At 37.3% G+C, this 26,090-nt stretch overlaps 4 protein-coding genes across 5 annotated transcripts; all 4 read right to left on the bottom strand.

Annotated features, from left to right (window-relative positions):
• Positions 1-7,338: 7,338 nt before the first annotated feature.
• Positions 7,339-9,554, bottom strand: LOC308694909 (leukotriene B4 receptor 1-like; the record flags this gene model as incomplete). Its single annotated transcript, XM_081372721.1, has 2 exons — positions 7,339-7,608; positions 8,625-9,554. 2 exons carry the CDS (start codon positions 9,552-9,554, stop codon positions 7,339-7,341), a joined length of 1,200 nt encoding a protein of 399 aa, XP_081228847.1.
• A 921-nt stretch (positions 9,555-10,475) lies between these two features.
• On the bottom strand, positions 10,476-11,588 carry LOC308694908 (leukotriene B4 receptor 1-like; the record flags this gene model as incomplete). Its single annotated transcript, XM_081372720.1, has 1 exon — positions 10,476-11,588. The coding sequence occupies one exon, from the start codon at positions 11,586-11,588 to the stop codon at positions 10,614-10,616; it is 975 nt and encodes a 324-aa protein (XP_081228846.1). The 3' UTR covers positions 10,476-10,613.
• A 241-nt stretch (positions 11,589-11,829) lies between these two features.
• nudt21 (nudix hydrolase 21) lies at positions 11,830-17,692 on the bottom strand. Of its 2 annotated transcripts, none has more exons than XM_081373065.1 (7): positions 17,398-17,692; positions 16,366-16,566; positions 16,049-16,112; positions 15,062-15,154; positions 14,861-14,936; positions 14,661-14,775; positions 11,830-12,675 (listed from the first exon to the last, which is right to left on the bottom strand). In XM_081373065.1, exons 1-7 carry the CDS (start codon positions 17,514-17,516, stop codon positions 12,654-12,656), a joined length of 690 nt encoding a protein of 229 aa, XP_081229191.1. In that variant the 5' UTR covers positions 17,517-17,692; the 3' UTR covers positions 11,830-12,653. The 2 variants fall into 2 exon arrangements, with proteins under 2 accessions (XP_081229191.1, XP_081229192.1); XM_081373066.1 differs by having other exon boundaries at positions 15,065-15,154; positions 17,398-17,666.
• A 2,308-nt stretch (positions 17,693-20,000) lies between these two features.
• On the bottom strand, positions 20,001-25,871 carry hsf4 (heat shock transcription factor 4; the record flags this gene model as incomplete). The annotated part of the gene is made up of 12 exons (XM_081372192.1): positions 20,001-20,099; positions 20,209-20,274; positions 20,377-20,485; positions 20,617-20,811; positions 21,498-21,622; positions 21,764-21,863; positions 22,439-22,506; positions 22,619-22,694; positions 23,708-23,832; positions 23,979-24,106; positions 24,202-24,310; positions 25,746-25,871. The coding sequence occupies 12 exons, from the start codon at positions 25,869-25,871 to the stop codon at positions 20,001-20,003; spliced, it is 1,326 nt and encodes a 441-aa protein (XP_081228318.1).
• Positions 25,872-26,090: the final 219 nt, after the last annotated feature.

The following is a 26,090-nucleotide window of genomic DNA, read 5'->3' as shown; positions in this document are numbered from 1 at the left end:
TACCTTTAAGGGAGAGATGTTATGATTTACAAGTTCCGGGTTAACGTTGTGTTGCTGTTTTGACCTCACTCAGCTGTACAGTGTATTAGTTATATTGAATTGGAGAGTAAAGCTGACTCGACGCATCTCTGTCTCTTGTCTCCTCAATTATTGCACTCCACAACACTCTAGTTTTATGTACATCTTTATTTTGGACATTAATGGAGGTTGCAGACACTTACAAAAAAAAAGTATACTTCAAGTTAATTTTATTAACTAAAGCTCAAGTATATTTTAAGTATATTTTATGTATTAAGTATACTAATATCAATGTACTAGAAGTATACTTGTAAGTGTACTGTTTCAAAACTACTTAGAACTAAATTAGCCTACTTTTAGTGTATAAAAGGGGTTCAGGTGGAAACATTGGACGTATATGGTTCCGGCCAATGATCGGGCCGTAACCATTCTGGTTTCTGCTCCGGGGGACCTCCAAGGACTATTTCGCTTCCTTTTCTTTTGTTTATGTATAAGAAGTACATTTATAAAGTGTCATACTATCATTTGATAGTATTATTTGAAGTGTTTGTTTATGTATATTTGATCTTTTCATATTTGTTGTGTGTAATGGCCATTATGTCTGCGTATCCCCCTTTTTGTGTTAATTGGTGCTGATCACCAATGTATACATTTGTTAATTGTTTCTGTATGGGAGTGGTGTTCTGTGAGAGAACAGGTCCTGTAGTCCCTAGACATCTGTAATTGTTTAAGAGGCAAATGCAGTGACTATGTTTATTTTTTATATATATATTTTTTCCTCTTTACAAATAGTTTGGTTTACCTCAGTTGGGTTAACATTTGCTTTACTTTTGTAACCCCATTCTGTGGAAATAAACCCCTAAACGTTTGCAGTAGCCTGCTGCCTCTGTGTTCTTTTTTCTTGTTCTTCTTTACTGGTCACATCTATCACAATATTTATATTTGAAATATACCTTTAATTGTACTGTAACTCTTTCCATTTTAAAAACATTTTATTCTAGCTTCATGCATCCCTTTTTTATCAACACTTGAATGTGGGTAAGTTTTATATATATATATAAAAAAACAGTGCTACATTTTAAACAAAAAGCAGAGAAAATAGCATTTTCAAAGACTACGACCTCATCGGATTCAGAACGATGATCAAAACATAGATGGAGTAGACGAGTTGGTCCTGTACTTTTTGATCATTTTATTTCCTGTTTGGAATGGAATAACGAGAAATGAAAACCAGATAATTTATTTGTTTTTTAGTTTAGTTAAAAAAATTAAAAATGAGATTTTGGCTTGAGTTTTCATTTTTCGTTTTGTGGTTTACAAATTGGTTTATGGGTTCGATATTTCATTTGCACACGTGGGCGTTGCTGAAACGCCGCTTTCATCTGATTGGTCAAAACGCTCTGCCTTCAGTAGGCCACAAGCTTTTCTTTATGAGTGCGGCACTGACAAATGTACTTTAATAAAATAATGTCTGAAACCAACACACACTGTTAACTACGCACAATATTTGAAGCAAAAATATGTTGCTGGTCACCTAATTCGTGCTGCTGCGACTTCCAAGCGACCCCATTAATGTGAGCCACAGTATATGACAGAATATTTTAGAATGATAGCTATTTCCCATTGATTAATACAGTACAAATAGTTCCGTCTCTTTAAATAAAAGGGAAGTGGAAATAAAAATCAATAATAGACTGAACTGTACCTTATAATATGTCCATAACATTTACCACTCTCGTCTTTAATTTACATCAAAAGGCATACTGTGTTGTGAGGTTTTGAGCCAGCTTTTTCTTCAGCTCTGACTTTGCGTGCAGCCGTGCACGAGCACAAAACCTCACAACACCCTCCCCCTGTCAGTGATTGGTTGGAACACTATTTGTTTTGGTTTTGAGTGTTTGGCTAAACCATTTGTTTTTGTGTGCAGATCTCAGAGCCTAGGCTGCCTACAGAGACTCGGTTTTTTGACGGCATGCTTATGGGGTGGGCAGCTAGCGGATCGTTAGGAAAGATTAGATGAATGTGATAAAAAATATTTTTGGGCCTGAAATCACTGATACCACCTTTAAATGACAAACACATGCATGAATTTCATTCATAAATAGGCCATAGCTGTGTATGAGAAAAAGCTTTACACTTCAAGCTGTACAACTAATTAAAACTTGAACCCTACTTCAAAGTTTGCCACTCTCTAGTTTCTTTTTGAGATATTGTTATTCACACTGGTTTTTGCATTTAATGTTTGTCCATCTGGAACTTTTATTTGTCATGGGCTCTATATTTTAAGATGTAGAAAAAATATGATTCAACAACAAACTCTGTTTTTACTCGGCAAATTTGTATTCCTCTGAAGTAGGCTATAGCAAGTTATCCTGCTTTTTGCCATGGCTTGCTATTCTGCCCAGAATAAACAATATTTTCTCCACACAAGATGTTTAAAAACTCTGCATGTAGTTTTTGTTGAGACGAGCGCATATCTTACAAAGGTTCTGTCTGTCTGAAAAGTTTTGTGAAATATAGCACTAGCAGACAGTGGCGGCGTTTCACAAAAACCTAGAGTATGGCATTCCCTCTGAGCAGGCCTACATAGAACAACGACATTACCGAACGATATAACTCACATTACATACCAAACAAAATGCACGATGCACTATTAACTCAATTACACTATCAATTAAAACTCACAGTGAACATCATTTAATATAAAACACATGTCTTACCTTTTTGTTGCAGTGCAATTTTTATTGCATGAGTGTATCGGTTTGCTGACAACACTACAGTCATTTTTTTTTTTTTTTTTTTTTGCAGCTTCCATTCTCCTGATTGCTATTATTTAATTTCTTCGTTAAAAATACATCTAGGGAAGATTGAATAGACCTGTTTCTTTTCATTTTTACTCAGTATCTGACAGCTAGTGCATATATATCATAACGATCTATCAATAATTGCACACACGTTGTCCTCTGCTTTTGTTCTGACGCTGCGGAGATAATACCGGGAGGAGCCGGGTTCATATGACTTTTAACAACATGAGGCGATCACGAATTAGTGTACAGTTAATAGCAAATTTTTAGGGGGGCTGGGTGGAAATTTAGGGGGGTTAAAGCCCTCTAAAATCTTTAACGAGCATCATCATTAGCTGATGTTTTATCTGAACTCTGACTGCTAGGGTATGGCAACTATATTGTATTGATGTATTTTATTGATGTATTAACATCAAATAACCACTTTTGGACAGTGATGAGATAAGTGCATTATTCTACTTTTTGTTGTTGAAAACTATATCACATGATCATTTTTGCTTCTGTCTTTCTTTGCAACAAATTACGTGCTGTGGTAAAAACTGTCACACAAACCACAAACTCACCAAAAAAAACAAAGTGTCAAACTGCCCAACTAAAGGAAACACAAATAAAGTCAGTCTGGTTAGTAATAAGTGAAGCTGGTAATGCTGTTTGTGGAGTTGTTTAATCCTCCTCTTCTGAGATCTTCAGAGATTTAATGTTTTCTTTTATCTTCAGTTGATTTCATCTAAGGCTGTGGTTGGAAGTCAGTTTTAGTTCTTGTGTTTCTCTTTTTTCTGTTCTTGTTGTTTCTCTTTCCTTCAGTGATTCTGCTTGTTGACAGCAGGTGTTCATCATTAATGCCCAATCATCACTTAATTAATCACTTAAGTATCTCATTAATTTTAACTCTGATTCAGAGTTATTTTAACTCTCTGTTGAGAGGGACCAAATGTTCTCTGAGCAGAGTTAATTTAATTTTGGGATTTCATTTTGGGATTTTGCTATGGCAAGCAGGTGCAGAAGATGGAAGAGGCCCTCCAAGGTCTGGTGAGGTACAGTCAGGCACTGGACTCTCTGCATGGGCTGGTCCCCCGCAGCCTTGATGGCACCATCTACAGGCACCGGTGGGGACGACCTAGACCGGCTGGTCATGTGTGCCCGCGGCGTGCCCGATGACACTAAGCAGTTAGCATCGTTTCTCCATGGTAATGCCTCTTTGCTCTTCAAACGGACAAACAAACAACAGCAGCTACCATTACCACCCGTTCCCCATACTCCAGACATGCTGACCAACAGCAACAACATCTCAGCCTATCAGTCAGGCACACCTGAACGGGGCAACATCCAGTCCCGCCCGTTACCCTCCCCTCCCAAATTCTCAGCTGAGGAAGAGACTCCAGACAGGCCGCACGAGACGACAGAGGAAGGTTGGATTGAGGACTACGATTATGTCCATTTACAGGTACGCTAAAAATTAAATCATCCCAAAATGTTAATTTGTTTCCCTTTGAGAACAAGATCCAGGTGTATGTTCTCAGCCAGCAATATGATCATTGATCTGCGTGTCGACCCTATGTGGGCTGTACCTGTAATCCCCACTGTGGAGCCTCAGACCTTCTCATCAATCACTGTGATTGCATGTGCAGAGCTGCTTTTCCTCAAAGCCCACATACATCTTTCTTTAGCACCAGCTGTTATGCGTCTGCTGTGTGTTCTGTCAAAAGTTTTGCTGAAACTGTGCAGATAAGATTAAGTCACACAGATATCTCTTCATCTTTCAGATGTCATGCAAATTATATTTTTTATTATAAACTGTATGATAATTTAGTATTTTAAAAAAACAAAGTACAACTGCTATTTTATATATATATATATATATATATTTTTTTTTTAATATATATATATATTGCAAAAATAGTATGTGAACACTGTAACTTAACTGGACGGACCATATTTGCTCATTTCTGCTACATTTTTTTTTTACCTACAATAATTGTGCAATTTAACTGTCAAAGATATAAATACAGTATATATCTTTTTGTTTGCAGGTCGCATTTGAAAATGCACTTGGCTGAATAATCAGAGGGGGCACATATGACTTCTGTAATGTCCACAACTGAAAATGGCTGAGATTCACTGTGATATTTTACTGCCACCCAATGGAATGAATGGAAACTTGTCAGGGCACATTGTTTGAAGTCAAAGAATGGATGGATGGGATGCACATGTATTTTGTTGTTTTTTAAAGAATGGTGGGAACAGTTGCATGCTGGTTGTGACTTTGTGTAATAGCAAAGGCTTATCTTATGAATATGAATTTGGTTATGCACAAATAATTTAACATGATCTTGTTCTCTTTTAATCTAATCAAGTTGACACATTTTTGAACATGCATTACAAACTGTAATTCACCCATCTATTCATAGACTGTAAATTATTTATTCATGAAAAATGTATTTTAACCTTCTATTACAGGGTAAAGAAGAGTTTGAAAAGAAACAAAGACAGCTGATGGAAAAAGGGAGCATCAAACACAATAAGACTGTGCTGGAACAACAACAGGTATGAGACTATAGTTGCTATAGCATTGAAGACATTTATGCTAACATTTTACAATAAGGTTCATTAGTTAACAGCATTAGTTAACTACATTAGTTAGCATGAACTAATTAACTGGACTTATACAACATTTATTAATCTTTGTTCAGCATTTACTAATTCTTTATTAAAAAATTAACATTAAGTTAACATTAGTTAATGCACTGTGAACTAACACAAACAAATAACGAACAGCTGTATTTTTATTAACTAACATTAACAAAGATTAACGAACAGCTGTATTTTTATTAACTAACATTAACAAAGATTAACAAATACAGTAACAAATGTTAACTAATGAACCTTATTGTAAAGTGTTACCACATTTATTTACATACTTGCTTACAAAGCCACTTGTTGGGCCTTTGAAACATTTAGCTGAGCTTCAGCTTTTTATTTTTTTTAATATACATTTATTTCCATACATAAGTATACTGTATATTTTACAAAAATAAATGATCAAACAATAATTGAAAGAGTTGAAAGAGCCCTGTTATATCACCTACCAATCACATTATACACTTTTTATTTATTTATTATATGACATATATATAATTTAAATTGATAGTTCACCCAAAAATTAAAATTCTGTCATCATTTACTCACCCTCAAGTTGTTCCACACCTGGATGAATTTCATCTTCTGCTGAACACAAAAGAAGATATATTGAAGAATATAAGTAGCCAACAGTTAATGGGCCCCATTGACTTCCATAGTATGAAAAATATATATATAATTAAAGTCAATGGGGTACATCAACTGTTTGGTTACCGACATTCTTAAAAATATCTTCTTTTGTGTTCAGCAGAAGAAAGAAATTCATAGTTTTGAAACAACTTGAGGGTGAGTAAATGATTTTTTGGTAAATTATCCTGATGTAATTATACAAGTATACAGATGTCATTACTTATACCTAGCCTGGAAAAACCCAGACAAACTTCCGGCAAATTTAGATTTTCTCTGCAAGTAGTCTGGCAAAGAGCCCATTCAAGCCGATTTCTAATCCGTCCAAATCGAGGCACCAATCAGAAACGTTGAGGCGGGCTTTTATGGCGTAGTGTAACTTAGGCGAATTGGGACGCAGCATATGGCTTTACACGACGACGATCGCTCTGATTGGTTTTAGGTCTATCCAATTGCGCCCAGAGGCATTTGAGCGACGTCCGTTGGTGACGCCCCTTTGGAAATGAGTTATTAATGAAGCTTTGCCAGACCATAACTCAGTTACTACTGAGAATGGTCTGGTTTTAACCAGGCTAACTTATACCTACAATTACAAATATTACATTTTATATAAATAATCATTTTATTATTCATCTATTTATTTATATATACAATGTTCTTTATTGTTCATCTGTTAAATGCAATATTATTCACTTGTGTCCCTAACCCACAACAGCTGAAGCAGTTTGAGCGGCTGGAGCAGGAAGTCTCTCGACCAATCAACAATGACATTTTGAGGTGGACTCCGCCCGTATGGATCTGCCTGAAGTGAACATATTGAGTAGACTCGCTCCCTCAGTCAAAATCGAGGAGGCGAGTGTCTGTCCAAATAATCTTCCCTCGTCCACTTGACGAAGTTGAACGCACTTCAAAATGGCGGCGGGGATTCCTCAGAGGGGAAGTGCTTATAGGGAAGTTTGCGACTGTATATCTAAAGTTAAATGAGCCATTCTCCTTATTTACTGTGAGAGTTCAGATGACCCAGATGTACCAATGCAAAGTGACAAAAGCAGTGGAGAACACATCATCCAATTTGGACAACTTTAGAAAACAAGCGTATAGTGAAAAATCAGGAACATTTTCTGACAATTTCATGCCTGTAAGCTCCACGAATGCCTGCTAATGGCTGTACCTCTGGCATGTTTTAGGGAAGTTTGAAACCTTATCATGATATTGTTTGAGATCTGATTATGTTCAAGAGAAGAGTCAATATTCAGTCCTTCAGCCTCTTTTGACCTCGACTGTAGTGCCACTTCCTGCTGGACAGGTGCATCGTGGCAACAACGTCCCGAGAGTTGCTGATTTCATTCTGTCTCTGAGATCTCAGATATCGCATCACATCCAACATAGACTGAGGCGTGCAGTGCACAAGTGTACTATATCCAAAACCAGCTTCCTCCAGTGCATCTGTTTCTGAATGGAGACCTGAACCACCTGCCTCAACCTCCCTCGCCTTGTCTTCTAGCTCCCTGTTGGTTGTATTCTAAATTTAAGAATATGTCAGAAAAAGTAGTTTAATGAAACTTATTAAACTTTTTAAGTACTGCAACATGTTGTTGTGCATATAGTCAAAATCCTTATCCAGCTGATAAAAAATAAAGAAAAAAGAAGCATTTAAGCCAAACGGTGACCTGATGTATGTTGTACTGTTATTCTGTTTTCAAATCTGTGTTCAAGGATTCAAATGATATTGACATATGTTACTGTAAATTGCATAACTAGAAATATATGTTTAATATATTTTCATTAAAAAAAATTTAATTCCAGTCTATCTTGCTATTAATCGTGTTTTTGGTGATACAAGTGTATTTACAAATGTACATCTGTACATTTTTAATTCAAACAGTAATTCACCTAATACAGATGTACACTGACAGTGCAAGCTGACCATTCAACCACATGTCCGGTACTCTTCTGTGGAACTTAACAAGGTTAAACCACCATGCATGTTTCCTTTATTGTTTCTGTCAAGTCAAGTAACTTTCATTTATATATTGCTTTATAAAATACAGATTGTTTCAAAGCAACTTTACAGTGATAACAGGAAAATGATTCAGTGTTGCAAACAGAGTTCATTTTGGCTGTACAGCAGTTTTAAAGAAAATAGTTTCATTGTTCAGCTGAAGTTCTGAGTTAGAGCATTTAGCGTCAGGGTTATTATGAAGCAAGGATGTACAGTGTGTACAGAGACACAATAACTACATGCCTTTCAGTATCATAGAGAAACAGCATTTATAAGACACTATAGCAGCAATTAAATGATTTTTATTACTGTAAAGAGAGAGGAAGGAATCAGGGTGCATAATCATAAACTAGTTAATTGTGCATGGTAGAGATTATCTATACTATTTGTTAATTAAAATAATACAATCTAATAATATTGCAGCTACAAAAATTCATAACAGGGTTGTTTTTATAAATGTTCTACATCTTTCTACAGACTGAAAAACAATGGGGGTTCTACTTACTACACTTTATGACATTCCTTGAAAAAAAAACATAGAGAAAAGGATCCAGACAGCAGTTTAGCAAAGCCAGAGTCTTGCTTGTATCACCATAAACTCTACGGAAGGACTTAAGTCGGGCATAAACATCTGGATGAGATGTTTTAGTCAGAGTAGTAACTATATCAATCACATTGATGATGTGAACAGGAGTCCAAAACAGAAAGAAAGCCACAACGATGCTGACCACAAGTCTCTTCTTGTAAGTCTTCACGTTTGCCCCCTGATTTCTGGGTTTCTGGTCCTGTCGAGCTTGAGTTAGACTGGAGCTCTTGGCTTTTTGGCTCAAGCCTTTGTGCAACCAGAGATAACACGTTAACATGATCAAAAATGGAATGACAAACCCAAACAGGGTCTCAAGAAGCAAAACAGCCACTACTATAGACCGTGACTCCATTGTCCTCTGACATCTTTGCAATCCATCCTTGTCTTTGAGTCCTTTAGTGAAAATTATTGGTAGGGCAAAAACAAAGGCTAGAATCCAGATGCCAGTCAGATGAAGGCGTCTGTGTCGTCTTTCCAGTCTGTGCAGTAGCTTCCTGTTAGTGACCCTTGACTTGATGACATTGTGATAGCGGTGCACACTCATGGAGGTGACCGTCAGGACACCAACATACAGACTCCAGTGACCCAAGAAGAACAGGATCTTACAAGACCAAAGGCCAAGTTTCCATCCAAACAGTATTCCACACAGCACGACAGGAGCCAAGCAAAGGGTCAAAGCATCAGAGACAGCAAGGTTTAGCATTAGGCTTAAGGTAAAGCTCAAATTTTTGTTCCACTCACGAGCAATGCTGATGATTACTGCGATGTTGCTTGGCAAACCCACCAAACAGCACAAACCCAGAACTACAGCAGGAGCAATCTGTTCTGAACCCACAGCAGTGTTGTTAGATGTGGAATTGAAACTTACGTTGAGCTCCATTATGATCAAATTTTTTTTGGTCTGGAAAATGCTGAATGTAAGTTATGACTGCTTGAAGAACAGGGGCTATGTCGACTCCTCCCACTTCTGTAAACTAAAACTACAACTTTGCTCTTATCTCAATCAAGGGAAAAAAAATTATTCATTAAAGCTCCCCTTTGACTCGATATATATATTTTCTTCTAAACCAAACAATGCAATTAAAATAAAAGATACAGAGACAACATTATGAACTCACACTTCACCCTTAAAGGGGTCATATGATGCTATTTTAAACGTTCTTTATTTTGTTTATTGGGTGTAATAGAATAGGTTAACATTTTCACATACTGTACATTATTGTTGGTTGTTAATCGATGGTATATGATTTTGTTGAAGCCTTCTGTTTGCATTAGTTTTAGCTTATTTGTGAAATAGCTGTATTCTTGTGGTTTGTGGTTTTCAGATGTTTCTTCCTCTTCTATTCTACCTTTTACTCTTAATGAAGCCCCTTTTGCAAGCTGCAAACATTTACCTCATATGCTTATTTTTTAAATAAAAAATATTAAAAATCGTCTTAAGCCCATAATAATATGTAACACCATGGTAATATATCACTACTTATAGGATGTTCTTAATTCTAAGTTTTACAGTTTTTCTCAATCACTTTGGCTCAATTCTCGAATGAGTTTGTCTCTCAAAACAGTAAGTTCAGATTTCTGAACAATTAGTTTCTGGTTCACAACATATTTGAATTTCTTATTGACAAACAAATTGCATGCATTTTGGCATATTTATGCAAAAAAGTAAGTACATTGTCTTCAATTTGAACAATAACTAAATGCAGCCAAACCACAAGAAACCTATTTAATTTTTTCCAAGGCCCATATTACCAAAATATAGAATTCTGGTAATTCATACTCTGGGATACTTTGTTCTCTCATGAGACCAAATCAATAATATTATATCATATATGAATGCATGTATGTATGAAATGCAGTCAGATAAATGTCGAATATTGTTTCTCCTTCAACAGCATGTGTTCATCTACTGCAAAACACACAAGAACAGCAGGGAGAATTATTTCTTTCTGATACATTTTAGAATATTTCCTGAACAGACGGCATAGAGAAAAGGATCCAGACAGCAGTTTAGCAAAGCCAGGGTCTTGCTTGTATCACCATAAACTCTACGGAAGGACTTAAGTCGGGCAGAAACATCTGGATGAGATGTTTTAGTCAGAGTAGTAACTATATCAATCACATTAATGATGTGAACAGGAGTCCAAAACAGAAAGAAAGCCACAACGATGCTGACCACAAGTCTCTTCTTGTAAGTCTTCACGTTTGCCCCCTGATTTCTGGGTTTCTGGTCCTGTCGAGCTTGAGTTAGACTGGAGCTCTTGGCTTTTTGGCTCAAGCCTTTGTGCAACCAGAGATAACATGTTAACATGATCAAAAATGGAATGACGAACCCAAACAGGGTCTCAAGAAGCAAAACAGCCACTACTATAGGCCGTGACTCCATTGTCCTCTGACATCTTTGCAATCCATCCTTGTCTTTGAGTCCTTGAGTGAAAAATATTGGTAGGGCAAAAACAAAGGCTAGAATCCAGATGCCAGTCAGATGAAGGCGTCTGTGTCGTCTTTCCAGTCTGTGCAGTAGCTTCCTGTTAGTGACCCTTGACTTGATGACATTGTGATAGCGGTGCACACTCATGGAGGTGACTGTCAGGACACCAACATACAGACTCCAGTGACCCAAGAAGAACAGGATCCTACAAGACCAAAGGCCAAGTTTCCATCCAAACAGTATTCCACACAGCACGACAGGAGTCAAGCAAAGAGGCAAAGCATCAGAGACAGCAAGGTTTAGCATTAGGCTTAAGGTAAAGCTAAAATTTGTGTTCCAGTCACGAGCAATGCTGATGATTACAGCGATATTGCTTGGCAAACCCACCAAACAGCACAAACCCAGAACTACAGCAGGAGCAATCTGTTCTGAACCCACAGCAGTGTTGTTAGATGTGGAATTGAAGCTTACTTTGGGTTCCATCATGATCAAATATTTTGAATCTCTAATGTTAGAAACAAAATATACAAGTTACTCAGAGAACCCCTCCCACGAAACAACATATGCCAAATGGCATGCTCACCTATAGCCAGAAAAATAAACAAAGATCATATATCATAGCCACAAGCAAAGGTTTTAGTAGCACTTTCATAAATAAGTTATTAGCAATATGATAGTATATCATTGTATGACAAAAGATCAGTAGTTACTGTACAAACAAATATGAAAATGTGACTGAAAATTTAATGACAACTCAATTTATATTTACATTAATTAATGATCTGTTTAGAATTATAATGTAAAATTATAAAGTTATAATAAACTAACCAATATTTTTTACATAATATACCTGCAAATTCACAAAATTAAAAACACCTAAGAAAAACATAGCAAGTTAAAATATAGACAACTCACAAATAAATGATGACATTTAAAGGGAAAAATAAAAATAAACCTGTTACACATGAAAAAACAAAAAAAAACAAAAAAAAAACACCACCATTAAAGGGGCTTATTGTATTTTTAGTATATTATTTAACATCAAATATATCATTTTAATATTTTATTTTGGTCAGTTATTTTATTAATAATACCATATTCTGTGCCATCATTTGCCATACAGCATATATCAGTTTAATGCCAAAAAATTCAAATTTTCCTTCATACACATTAACAACAACAGCAAAATATATAAAACAAAGGAAATCTGCATAATCTCAAAGAGAACAATTTATTATAAAAAGCACTGACAAATATACAAAGTTAAAAAAAAAAGTCACTGAAACATTTTTTTTTCTAAAGACATTGTATTCATCACTTAGTTGAACATAAAAATGTAGTTACTTGATGACAAAGTTCAATAACAAAGACTTACAATGCATCTATAAAGGAGAAAAAAAAAATGCACACATTTCTACGCAATGTAATGCCTCACAATGTAAAACCTCGACATCATTGAAAACACCAGCACTTTATCTGTCACCCGTGCCTTCCCATCAGACTGTGCTCACAGAGACAGCCCACAGTCAAGACAAAACTATTTTCTTCTCAGTTGTAGATGAAGTTAAACCTGTGCAGGGGAATGAATAGGTTGAGCAATTAATAATTTGATTTACAACATTAACTCTTTCCCCACCAGTTTTAAAAAAAAAAGTTACCAGCCACTGCCAGGATTTTAGATCATTTTCACAAAACCTATCACAGAATATTTTGTTGCAAGAATATCTGAACATGCACTGTTAAGTATGCAAAAGAACAGAGCCCCAGCTTTTAAACAAAAACTCTTAGCTTTAATTCTAGCTTAAAAGTAAGTTTCATAAAATAAGCAACATTTTGAACAAAAAGCTGAGAAAATCGTGTTTTTGTCAAACATTTACAGGGGCTAGTCAGTGATTTTACTGCCGGCCGAATCCAGGATGTCAGTGTTTTTCTCCCACCACTTGCGTAAAAATCCCCGACCGAATTAGCTACTGTTTTTTGACAAACATCAGGGTCGTGTGGTAATTTACTTGCCATCTGAATCCACATCACTAAGTTTACAAGAAGAAATCAATAAAAAATTCAGTTTAAATCCCTTTTGACCACTGCCGAGCATCAAATGGTTGTGCTTCGCTAGCCTGGGTTACCCCATGCTGCCTTGCTCGCAGTGCGATTTTATTCACGCTGCTAGGCAGCCTGGACACCATGGACCAGATTTTCCCCTCAAAAAGGGAACCAATCACAAAACGGGGAGGGAGCAGCAAGACGATGACGACGTCTATGCGACACACCGAAGCAGTTTGTTTATATCTATGGATCCAACATGGCAGCAGACGCGAAGTTACCTTTCGATCTTGCACAAACGGCAATAGTCGCTGAACGCCATCGTGCACACATGAATCTCTGACCCATCGTCTTCTTCCTCGTCGAATTTCTGTCGCTCTACATACGTCATCTGGTATAATTGAAACGATTGGCTATGAGCTACGTACAGGCGCATTTGATAGACATTCGTAGCGCCCAATAAACGGCTCTGGGCATTCGTAAACCACGCCTCAAATACGAGAAAATGAACATGTGGTTCCCAGACCACGAGATGAGGTCTGACATTAGCCAGGCTAGTACTTCGCTGTAATTTGGATACATTTTAAAGATATAGCACTTTTTTTTTTTTTTTGGAAATACTGGAAAGTATTTACAAGAATGATATTTCACCACTGCTCAAAGGAGAAAGCGAAGAAAAGCATGTAAACATTTGAAATGGGCTGGCATGGCAGCAATTATATACATTAAAAATATTAACCAAGCAGCTTTGTTTATCTCATGTATATAAGAGGCTGTATTAAATTATTTTTGCTAATTTTTAAAATGACATCCACCATTTTGAGATGAAATTCAAGACAGAAAACCATTTTAACTTTAGCGCATCTGTCTTCCTATTTTTAAACAGGAGATTTAAATAATCAAATAATAAATAGGATATTTGCTGTAATTATTTACAGCAGACAACCATGTGACGGACCACGTGAGCAGAGCGTTCCCGGGTCCGTAGAATCACAAAACTCGCTCCTCCACCATGAATAAATCGCCGTCTGAATGCATGAGTTTTATTACTGAGATTTATTTTTACGGACATCCACATGAGAAACAATTATCGTCCGAACAGAGATAAATACTACGTCTGGATTGGATTCAGAACAATGATCAAAACATAGAGTAGATCACTTGTGTCAACATCGCCAATGCTCCACAGTCCTATACCTCATCCTGGGTAGACATTTTATTCAGTAACCTTAGGAGGTTTTGATTTATATGCTGTTTAATGTTTGAAGATTGCGCTATTTTACATATGCATCTGCTTACATATGCTATCACTTTTTTTCTGCTGCTTCGTCGCCTGTGTTTTGATCCTGAGATTTTGTACTATTTCATAAGATGCATTACCCGTCAATGGCGGGGAAAAGAGTTCATTTAATTAGACACCATTTATCTATATTGTTTAAATGATGTGAAGCCTATTCACTAGATGCTTTCATAACCCATCCGATCAGTCTCATATTAAAAGTAACACCTCACCTGCTCAGTAGCTGAGGAAGACTGGAAATAATCGGGCCGTAGCCAGGAGCATTATCATAAAGCTCAAACAAGGGGGCGGCCACCAGCTTGTAGTTCTTTGGCACAGCAAACAATGCTAAAGACACACGACACACAAGTTAAGCTGTATAATCACATTTTACACAAGGTGCATTGAGTAAACAAAACATATTTTGCCCTACCTTTCTCTTGCAGCTGTACTAGAAAAAGCTTCTTATGTTCTTTAGGTTTAGTGATGTGTGCTGGAATATATGGGTACTGTGGAAAGAAACGAGATATGAAGCAAAATCTTAGTGTGCTTGAAAGTGAAAAAATAATTGTTTTATACTGTTGGTGATCCTGTGCGTGGTGTTTGTCTGAGGAAAAAGGAACGGAGTAGTTACCACCTGAGGTGGTTCAAAGTTTGGTCTCCACCAGTTCCCAATACAGTCATCAATGACCCAGTCCTGTTTCACTCCATCCTGACGCCCCAAAATCTTGACAAGAAAATTCAGAATTATTCTCCAATGTATTTTAAATCCATTTCTGCTAGTTTTATTCCATAATATGGCATTTTAAAGTCATACAAGATGGTACGATACTCTGGCCCTGTATACACCTGGTATTAAGATGCGTTTGTCGATCGGATCACAAGTGGGCCACGCTAAATGCAGCTGTAAAACATTTTGAGCTTGTCCACTTTTGACCACTTCCAGAGGTAGTTGAAAACGCATTCGAACCGAGCGCTTTCGTAGTGTGATGTAGTCAACAGCCACAGAAGCCCGCACACTCTCCGCCTACTGGCCTGATCTAATGCGGAAACATTTTGGGAAGCGCACTAGCCATACGGGATTTAAACTTTGTCGGCTATAGACCCAAGTTTGGTTTGAAGATGAAAAATGTACCAAGCACAATGTTCTCTCATCATTCCTGATTTCTAACACACACTCACAGTTGCTCAGCACGGCTATCAGATCAGAAACGAAAGCTGCTGCTCTCCATGTTTTTCCGTCGTCTCCGGTGGCATTCATTTGTAAATTGTGCATGCTTATTTCATCCATTAGATCAAAAGATCTGAAAAAGCCCGTATTTTTACCCGCCTAAAGACCCTCCCCTCCAAGAAATCAGGACAGAAGTGGTTGTAAATGGACAAAAGAGACGGATTAAAACACCAGGCGTAAAAGGGAATGTGTCTCCCTCGTCCACCTGTGATCCGATCGACCGTAGCGTAATACCAGACCAAATCTTAATACCAGGTGTAAGGCCTCTGATAGGAAGTGTTTTTGTCTTGACTTGGTTGATCTTTTATCTCTAAAGTGATTGTAGTCAAAAAATCCTGTAAATGCCATTAATTATTACCATATTAAATACAGTCAGAAAACCAATGATACCTCTGTCATCAGTCGTTTTAACCCCTCCACCTCATCTTCTCCAGGGTTCAACTCACCACCAGGACTGCAAAAACACAATATGTAAACTGTCAGGCACTGACAATAAATGTTACAAGACACATTTTCAACAAATGCAAAATGGATGATCAAATCAATGCAAAGTAAAGCAACACATGATAGCAAAATAATGAACAAAAATGAATAATGAATCATACATAAGGGTAGATACGTTCCTTTTGAAAGGGTTAACCACTAAAACGGCACCTATTTGAATCGATTACATCCACACAAACTCCAGTGAAGCAGTGCCCACTTACAGTTTGAAGAAGGTGGTTCCCAGCTGTAGGAGCAGCACGTGAGGGAGTCTGTGCTCGTGCACGATCAGAACTCCCTCCACTGTCCGCCGCATCCCGATTTTCTCAAACTCCTCCCGCATCCGCTGAAAGCGTGCGGCTACCGAGCTGTCCTTCTCATAGAGCGGCTCCTTAGTGCCGAATGTGTAATTTGTTAAAGGGTATCTGCGAAAAACAAACATCATAATGTTCAGGAGTTCCATCATTTAAACGAGGATATGATAGAACGTTATTGATCCACTATTAACAATATGCGCTCTTGTTAAGGAGCACTTCAACCCCACAAATAAAACAGATAAGAAAACAGTAACTACTGCACATGGAATGGAACACAACAAAAACAGATCCTTGAATCCCGTTTATTTTGTACTATCGATACATGTGCATGTCAATATAAATGTACAAACTACTGGTATTTATGAACAACAGCAGACATTACATCTTTCTGACATTATGTTTTAATGTTATTTATAGTAAATTATGATGCATAGACATACTTTGCTTGTTATATACGTGCAACATTTCAGCCATTAATAAATGATAAATTTTAGCTAGATTTTGTTAACTACCTGTCTAGTGATGTATGTTTATGCTGAGTATTAAAAATAAACATCTATCACGTGTCATTATGCGTAACGTTAGTGATTTGGCTCATGTATTTTACGTTTCGCAACTTCCGTTAAGGGAACATAATAGTGAGAATCGATGCTCCCTGGTTTTCAAGGTGCATTGCGGGAATTTGTAGGGAACTGGAAGGATTCTGCGATTGAGACAGCACTTAAAATGTCCGACTCCCTTATCAGTGCCCTGACTACTGAACTAGGGAGCTGATTGAGACGCACCCAGTGTATTGTTACGTATCCAAACAGCAGTAGGCAGGACGGAGCACTATCAAAATGTCAATGCTCTTTCAAAAAGAAGTTATAAGGGATCGCTGAGCATTAGTTATGAAATTAACGTAACTGCACGTCGTTTGCAGTGGTGAATTCTACTCACAGGTTGATTGTTCTCTCCAGGGTGAGCGGTTTAGCCGGCTGGCTAATGTATTTATTGCCGAACTGATTTACTCCACGAGGCCAACCGGTAGATGATCGATTAGGAGGTACAACTGACATCGTACGATGAATAATATAGTCGCTTCTTAATCTATGCACTAATCACTTTTTTTTTACTGTTGATTGCGATATTAGTGAGATTGAATTGCACAGCCTTGGCGCTCGATGAAAACCGTAATACGGCACTCTGTCTCTGTTGTGAAAGCACATCCGGGACATCGGGCTACTTCCTGTGTTACGACCGTGCATTTTGCTTTACGGCATGTCTGCGAGGCTAATAAATATATTGATAGATAAGTTAATTTTTTTATATTTTCTTTTATATACATGGTTTTATTAACTTACTAAACTTTCTTTCTTGCTCGTTTAATCAGTCTATAGTGTTAAAATATATAAATGAATGTGACTTGATTACATATAGGCTATTTATTAATTTACCATTGCAAGTAATCACATGATGAAATAAGAACCTTCTCAAAATAAACCTTTTAGTTAAACCATTGATTTGTGGTAAAGAATAGCGAAACTAACATTGAATAAAATCTACTTCTAATAGGCTACCGTTATCGCCTTGTTATAAAACAGTACAACAGATATTTCAGTTTACATAGGCCTATATAACTTTGATGTGATCTCTTCATTCGTTTATTTTAAGAAGTAAAATGAGAGATCCTGCATGCTTTTAAAATACGTTTATTGTTTTACACTTTTTGTGTGTACATATTTGTTAACATTATGGTGGTGGGAGTCAGGAACAGACTACATCCAGAATTAATATGCAACATTGGTTTCCTTTCTTGCTTTCGTGCTTTTGTGTCTCGCTGTGTTACTCTACATTCATTTTTTTACTAGTGCAATTAACCACATTATGAAAACAAAGTATACAATGAAAGACTTGCAACCTATGTGAAAAAGCACCCTTCTCAAAATAAACCATTTTATTATTGCGCTTTAGTCAAAAATAAGAGTAGGCCTATAAACTAACACTGAATAAAAGCTATTTCTAATACAGTTATCACTCTTAGTGCAATTTCTTTTATTCCATCATCGTTCCCATCTAAGTCATCATTAGATGTTGCATCCTTGAGAAATCATACAAATCAATGCAGCAAGATTGCTTTTTAGGGAAATCATATAAATCAATGCAACAGTATTGCAATTTTAAAATTCAACACATTTGCAAGAGATCTAGGGTGTTTTGCATTGCTATATGGCTGCCCTGTAATAACAAAGTGCATTATGGTCTCTGAAATGTTATCATATGTCGTGTGTTCATTTGCCCTCATTACATGAGGTTTGGCAGGAACAATAAACACATTCTTTCCTAAAGCCTAAGGCACTGTCATTGTTAGATAGTCTCTAATTGTGTTGTTGGGTTTAAAAAACAGTCAACTGAAAACATCAAATTAGAATACATTGTATAATAATAATTAAAAAATATATATATTTATAATACATAAGTATAGTGCTCGTCTCAAAGGCATGAACAATTGCTGTTTTAGTCATCTTTAGCTACTTAATTAAGAATTCAACCAATGTGGTCAATACATTTGTATCAAATGAGGGCAAATATCACACAATATATCATAAGCGTATCAAAGACAACTATAAATCCTGCAAGGCTAGTCGATCAACTTAAAGATAAATTGAAACAAAAATACTTGATGTCTTAAGAATATGTTCCAGAATATGACTGAGAAGAATACACTAAATTGTGCAAAAAGCAGTGCATTATTTCAGTTTTCTTTCTGTGAGGTCTGATTTTTAACCCCTAGACCTCTCACATTAATACATACATAATATGATTAAACCAGTACTTTTATATGCCTTTAAATATATTGAAATACAAGTGTGTTGCATATATATATTGAAATACAAGTATGTGCTTCATTATAAGGTAAATTTGAACAAAATATGTTGTCTTTTACAGTTAAGTTTTAGGGAAAATTAAAATCACAGCTCCACAAAGCAGAAACTCCAACACACAGAGTAAAGTGCATTCAAACTCGGGCCACAATAATTTATGATGTATTGCATACAGTTCACATGTGTTGTAGTCGTTGGGGAAGGAAATGCCTAATATTGCCTTTCTTTGGCATCTTCAAAATGATCTTGATGTAGCCTGAACTCCTTATTGGCTTTGAGAAAGGTTTATTGTAAATATTCCATCTCCAAAGAGTTGCTCCAAAAGATTCGTAAAAATCCATCTTCCACCAATGGCCTACTAAGTGAATCTTCATGGAGGGCTGGTCGGCACAAGTTTACTTGATATATCACCGCCACATCTACTAGTCAGATAAATTTGAGCCTTCTCTTCTGATGTTGGAATAATATGCAATCCAAGTGTCATGCTTTCAAATGGATCCCTCTTAGAGAAACAATAAACAAGACAACCGTAAGTGTGAGGTAGATTTTAATAGCATAAAACTATACTTCTTAGACAGTAGATTTTAACATCACAGGGATCTTCAGGCTGTTAGTAACTGTTGATCATTACCTGTTCATCTCTCAGGAGGGATCTGTGCTGGCTGTCATATCAGGTCTTCACTGCTCCTCATAGCCAGCGGTCGGGTACGTCTCTCCCTCCTGACCCTGAAACATGTACTGGGACACAGCAGCAGGGATGAGGGCATTAGCCAGCTCCTGCAAATGCACAAATAAATAGTTTCGATTAAAATATAACGGGTACTTGATCATGCAATTATTGAGTCACTTTGAGCCATTATGCGGCTGATTGTGACAGTAAACTCACTGATTTCAGGTTTGGGTCCATTTCTGTGAAGTTCCACTCATTCAAAGGCAGACTAAATGTGAAAGGCTGTGAGAGAGAGTAGAGGTTAATCGAGGTGTGTATGTTACTATGATCCTCTCATTCACTTGTATGTGTGTAAACAGTGCTCTCGCCCTGTAAAGATCTTACATCCATTGCTGCAGCACTGCTTTCCATGCTCTGCTGGTGACTTCTCAGAAGCAGCTGTAAATCCTCCAGGCTCATGTCAACGTTCTCCACGCCATCAGGAATCTCTGGTCTTTAACATGTACACACAAGTTAAACTGAAATGTGAGTGGTGCTTGTCTGTCTAAAACAAAAGTCTTAACTGCGCCAAGCTGTAGATACTGTAGGCCTATTTGTTACTTTGACATGGATGATATATTATACCTCTCCAGCATGGGTCTTTTGGCCCTTCTCTCTCCCAAATTAGATCCTCGGCCCTCTAGGACGGACTGTACCATGGCAACAGGGAGGACGGGGGGTTCAGGGCACACCTCACAGGAGCCGAGTGGCACACCATCTCCTCGTCCCTGCACCCCAGGACTCGCCGGCTCTTCCTTAATCAGCATCAGACACTTTTCCCTAAACAAACAGATCACATATTAATCCAAGGAAAACTAGGGTTCACTTAAATCCATTTGAAAATTGAATACAAAATGTATTATCAAAACCGTTGGTAATCAAACGATTGCATAAAACATTAACAATTTAATTAATCTTTTAAAATGTAATCAAATGAAATGTAAACAATTTTATTTCTTTTTTGTTTCCTGGAAAAGTAATTGTGATATTGTGTGATATTTTTGGGGGGGATTATTAATTAATTAATTAATTAATTAATTAATTAATTATTACTGTGAGAAGTACATTCTACTGTACAATAATATCCTAATATATTTCTGTTATAATTTCTTCAAGTTGAACTGAACTTTTATACAGTAAATTGCATTTTTATGACTGAATTCATTCGGTGAATCCATATGCGTTTTTCGCATTGTGGAAATCAGGGCCCTACTAAACAAATTGGCTAAAGGGATAGTTTGCATTGTTCTCACCCTATATTGTTCCAAACCTGTATGACTTACATAGGCTACTTGTGTGGAACACAAAAGAAGATATTTTGAAGAATGTTTGTGTGACTGTGTCCATAGTCCAAGTCAGTGGGGTCCAAAACAACATGAATATAAAGTAAAATTTTAATGTATGGACAAAAACAGTTTTCATTTTTGGGTGAACTATCCTTTAACCCTGAAGGTCGGCCCACTCACCTTGATTCCTCTGTCTGCATTTGTAAAGCCATGGTGGTGGACTGTGAAATTTCAGTGACATCAGAAATGATTGGCCCTCCTGTCATCACACCGCTAGTGGAGCAGGATGCACTTTCTGTAGATGGCTGGTAGAACATGAGAGAGATTCTGTGTTTGTCATATTTTATTGATCGAGAAAGCCGTCAAAACACCAGTTGTACGAGGCGTGATAGTGAGAAAAATCTTCTCTGTCAGATCCTCAATCTTTAATATGAAAGCTTTCTCACCGACTGGATGTAGAAAGATTCTTGCAAGGACTCCATGGAGTGGCTATGGCTGAATTTGGAGGCAGGAGGGGTGGAGCAGCCATCATCCAGCATGAGAGGACTGAAGAGAAGGAAAAATGCAGCATATCAGTGAAAGAAACCACATTATTATCAATAAGGGTTCAAATACAAAGACCTTATGACTTAGAACTAAAATCCGATTGCGCCCTAGTGGTAAGACAGTGAAAGAAACGTTGGAACAATGTTGTTATTAGTTAGCCACTTAAAAGTTTCAGCGAGGTAAAGAGCTCTGGCTCTTGCCGTCCCTCTTACCCAGTTTGTTCTCATGCGTCACACTAGCTGACGGTGCACCTTTTAATAGAAGGTAGAGGGTCATGCGCTACAATTCAGGTGTGTGCGTGTTTGTGGGTGCGTGTGTGAGGGCAAGAGCTCAGGAGGTCTGACTCAGCATTCAGCTCCATTCATCGCAGCGAGGGCAGTGAATTGTATCAGCTGACTGTTTCCAGCTGAGTTGGCCGTTCCCTCTACTGTGTTTGTGTTGGAGCATCAGGCTGTTGATTGCTATTTTCTGTTTGCTCTTTTTTTTGTTTGTGAATATGTGTCAATACAAAATCCGAGTGCTTCAGATTAGTGTTTGTGTCGAAGTGTGTGTTACAGATGAATGGGTGCACTCACAGCTTTCTCTTCATTCCCACAGTGCTGGGAGTGTTGGACTGCATCTGGCTAAACAGAAACTGAATCAGCTATGGATAGAACAGAGAATCAGAGAGTGATTAAGCATTACTCAGTCACTAAATCAGCACAACAGCATCTATTCCAATAACAGCCAGTGTGGGCACGAGCTGTATTTCTTACCTTGTTCATGACTTTCTGCTGCTGTGTGTGATTCTGCCTCAGTGACACCACCTCCCTCCACAGAACATCATTCTGCCTACAAGATAGATGGATGGATGGATGGATGGATGAATAGATAGATAGATAGATAGATAGATAGATAGATAGATAGATAGATAGATAGATAGATAGATAGATAGATAGATAGATAGATAGATAGATAGATAGATCATTTGTACTACTGAAATGGATTGGTAATTGTTTTGAGGAAGTATTTGGATGGATGGATGGATGGATGGATGGATGGATGGATGGATGGATGGATGGATGGATGGATGGATGGATGGATGGATGGATGGATGGATGGATGGATGGATGGATGGATGGATGGATGGATGGATGGATAGATAGATAGATAGATAGATAGATAGATCATTTGTACTACTGAAATGGATTGGTAATTGTTTTGAGGAAGTATTTGGATGGATGGATGGATGGATGGATGGATGGATGGATGGATGGATGGATGGATGGATGGATGGATGGATGGATGGATGGATGGATGGATGGATGGATGGATGGATGGATGGATGGATGGATAGATAGATAGATAGATAGATAGATAGATAGATGGATAGATGGATAGATAGACAATTTGTACACTACTGAAATGGTAGGTAATTGTTTTGAGAAAGTATTTGTTGATTTCACTCTGATTCGAGTGCAAGGTGGTCTGCAATTTATGTTTTCCTGTTGATGTGGTCCACCATCTGAAAACATTTGAGAACTACTGAAATAGATGATTATTCAGATGAATATATACACACGGGTATATGATCAGACCGCTGGACTCCACCTGTCAGGTGAGCTACTGAATGTTCTATTGAGGCAGCTTAAACAAAACCCCAAACCACTGAGATTCACAATGCAGAGAAGCCGATGAATGAGCCAACTACAGAAGTAGGTGAAAAGTTAGAGGGATAATAGAGGTGAAAAGTCAAGTTGTTGTTTGGGGTTCAATTGCTTTGTTACTAAGGGTGAGGATAAGGCAGTAAATGATGCCATGGGATTAATTGGGTTTGTGTGCAAGATGCGTGTTAAACGTCTTACTGTTTCATATCCTGCATCTGCATCTCCATGTTCTCTTGTTGGCCGCGTAACACCTGCACCTCATACAACAGCTTACTCAAGTCCTCTTGCCGTACTTTGGTCTCCTCGCTTTTCACTATTGACACCTGTGAATACACAAAAACTATCGTGCAGTAATGGGTAAACGAACCTCCACCCTCTCCTCTGTGTGTGTGTGTTTAAGAGCCTCTGACTCCGAGGATGAGAGCGAATAAAACAAGAGTGAGAATCACTTAAAGATGAGACGTCTCACCTTGCGCTTAATGTGCTCAAGCAGATGCTCATGGCCCTGGAGGAAATAGAGGTGCTGGAACTCGGTGTCATCTCGCTCTGGCTTTACCAGCCCGCTCTGCTCAATGTTCACCACCTTCCTGAAGCCGTCTGAGAGAGAAGTGAGAGGTTAGCACAAACACTCCTTCAATCTGGAGTGTCTGAGAGAGTTTTGGTGATGTTTGTCAGCGCAGGCTGATACTTACACATGTTGAGCTGGCGTACAAAGCTTGCCATGTTATTGTGTTTGAAGTATTTGGGCAGAACCTCCTTAGCAAATCTGCCCTGGTCAAAAACATGGAAGCTGGTGCCCGTCTAGAATGAGAGAAAACAAGGCAAAAGGGAAAATACATCTCTGCTTTTATTATAGCACAAAAATAGGTTGCTTGTGTTTATGAGAGGGGAGTCTATTAATGTTCTTCCTCAAGCTTCTCCTGAAAGGCATAGTTTAAATGCAAAACTAAGACAAGATTGTGTTAATCAGAGAGGAGCATGTTGCTTCTTTTTTGCACACACAAGCAGAATGTAAATGATTTTTGATACACAGGATTTTTAGCAAATTAATTAATGTGTTCAATACGGATGATTCATTGCCAAATAAAAATAGATGGCATTTTCACCAGAAGATTATGAATATAAACATTACGCAGTCTCAAAGTATTGATAAAAATTAATTATCTTAAAGAGTTTGCCAATGATTTTTGTGGTTCCGAGTTCAGTCAATAATTATTTTGATTGGCCTTTGATTGGACCTTGGATGCCTTTGATGCCTTTGATGTTCATTTAAAATGAATTTGAAACATTTTCATCTGGATGCAGAATGAATAGCAGAATGAATATAGATAATTTGATGTGTTTCTTATTAATCATTCTGATGACCTATAAGCTAGATCAGCACTAATAATAGTAATAAATCCACCTTCAGTCTTATTTTAAAACTTCATCAACACATTTCCTCAAAGTTCAACACTGATCAACATATTTCCATTATGAAGAATAATATGCTTACACAAGGCATTAATATAAACTGTTAAATGCATGTTGTAAATATACTTTCTCTCAAATAAAATTTCTCTCAAATTTAGTAATTATCAAAGTATTTGCTTAGTTAACAGTATAAATATTTTTTCTACACTAAATTTCAATACCAGACAAATATTTTTAGACATTAAAAATATTTCATATATAGTTTTTCTACTAAAATTCTTTCAAATTTTCCACTGACCCGCTAGAGCTCTCTTACAGCTCTCCTCAGAAAATGTTGAATATATATATATTTCTCTGATATTGCAATTTGGGATAGGAAAATATTTATTTTTAAACAGATACTACTGTTAACCAAGTAAATATATTCCAATATTTTAATAATTTGTTTTAGCTGTAGAAAATGACAAAGTCAGATTATTCAATTTAGTAAGCTTACTATTTTTCACAAACATTATAAAAGGGTCTGTATACGTGTCTATAAATTATAGCTTTGAATACATAAATACAGCTGCCATTTCATTGCAAGGGATCATCATATTTGGAGATTCTTGGCATTCAAATATTAAAAAAATCACTGACTTACATTTCAACTTTTAAATGTGTTTCTCTGGCTATATCTACTCAAGGGCTCACAACAGTCCGACAAAAATTCCATAATTAAATGGTAACGTTGGTTTTCTTCCTGATTTTCTTTCTATTTTAAATCTACACAGTTTATCATCAAATATATCTATCAAATAGGATGCCATCAGGATGAACTCACAGTACTCCAGCAGATCAGATGATTGGTCTCTGGGTCCTCCACAAGAGTCCAGAGTTTAGTGAGGAACGCAGGTACATTGCTAGCGTATGCTCCATCCACACCTATAGAGCCTGGGTTCTCCTGCATGACTACACTTGGACTTGAACAGATGAGTCTAAAAATCCAGAAGTATTTTAGTCCATTTCCAAATCGATGCTCTCTTGGGATGTGCGTTGCTGATGCTGTTCCTCTCTCCTTCTCCTCCTCTCTCTGTGGCCTAGTCATAGGGCCATATTGGTCCCTGCCATTCCCACAGGTCAGAGTCAGCATAAAGCAATGCCCTGCAGCATCACCACTATACCCCCT

Source organism: Scardinius erythrophthalmus (genome assembly GCF_964197995.2).
Source record: "Scardinius erythrophthalmus genome assembly, chromosome: 8".
In the NCBI taxonomy this organism is placed as follows: domain Eukaryota; kingdom Metazoa; phylum Chordata; class Actinopteri; order Cypriniformes; family Leuciscidae; genus Scardinius; species Scardinius erythrophthalmus.
Note: the sequence above shows the minus strand (reverse complement) of the source record. Positions and strands in the feature narration are given on the sequence as shown.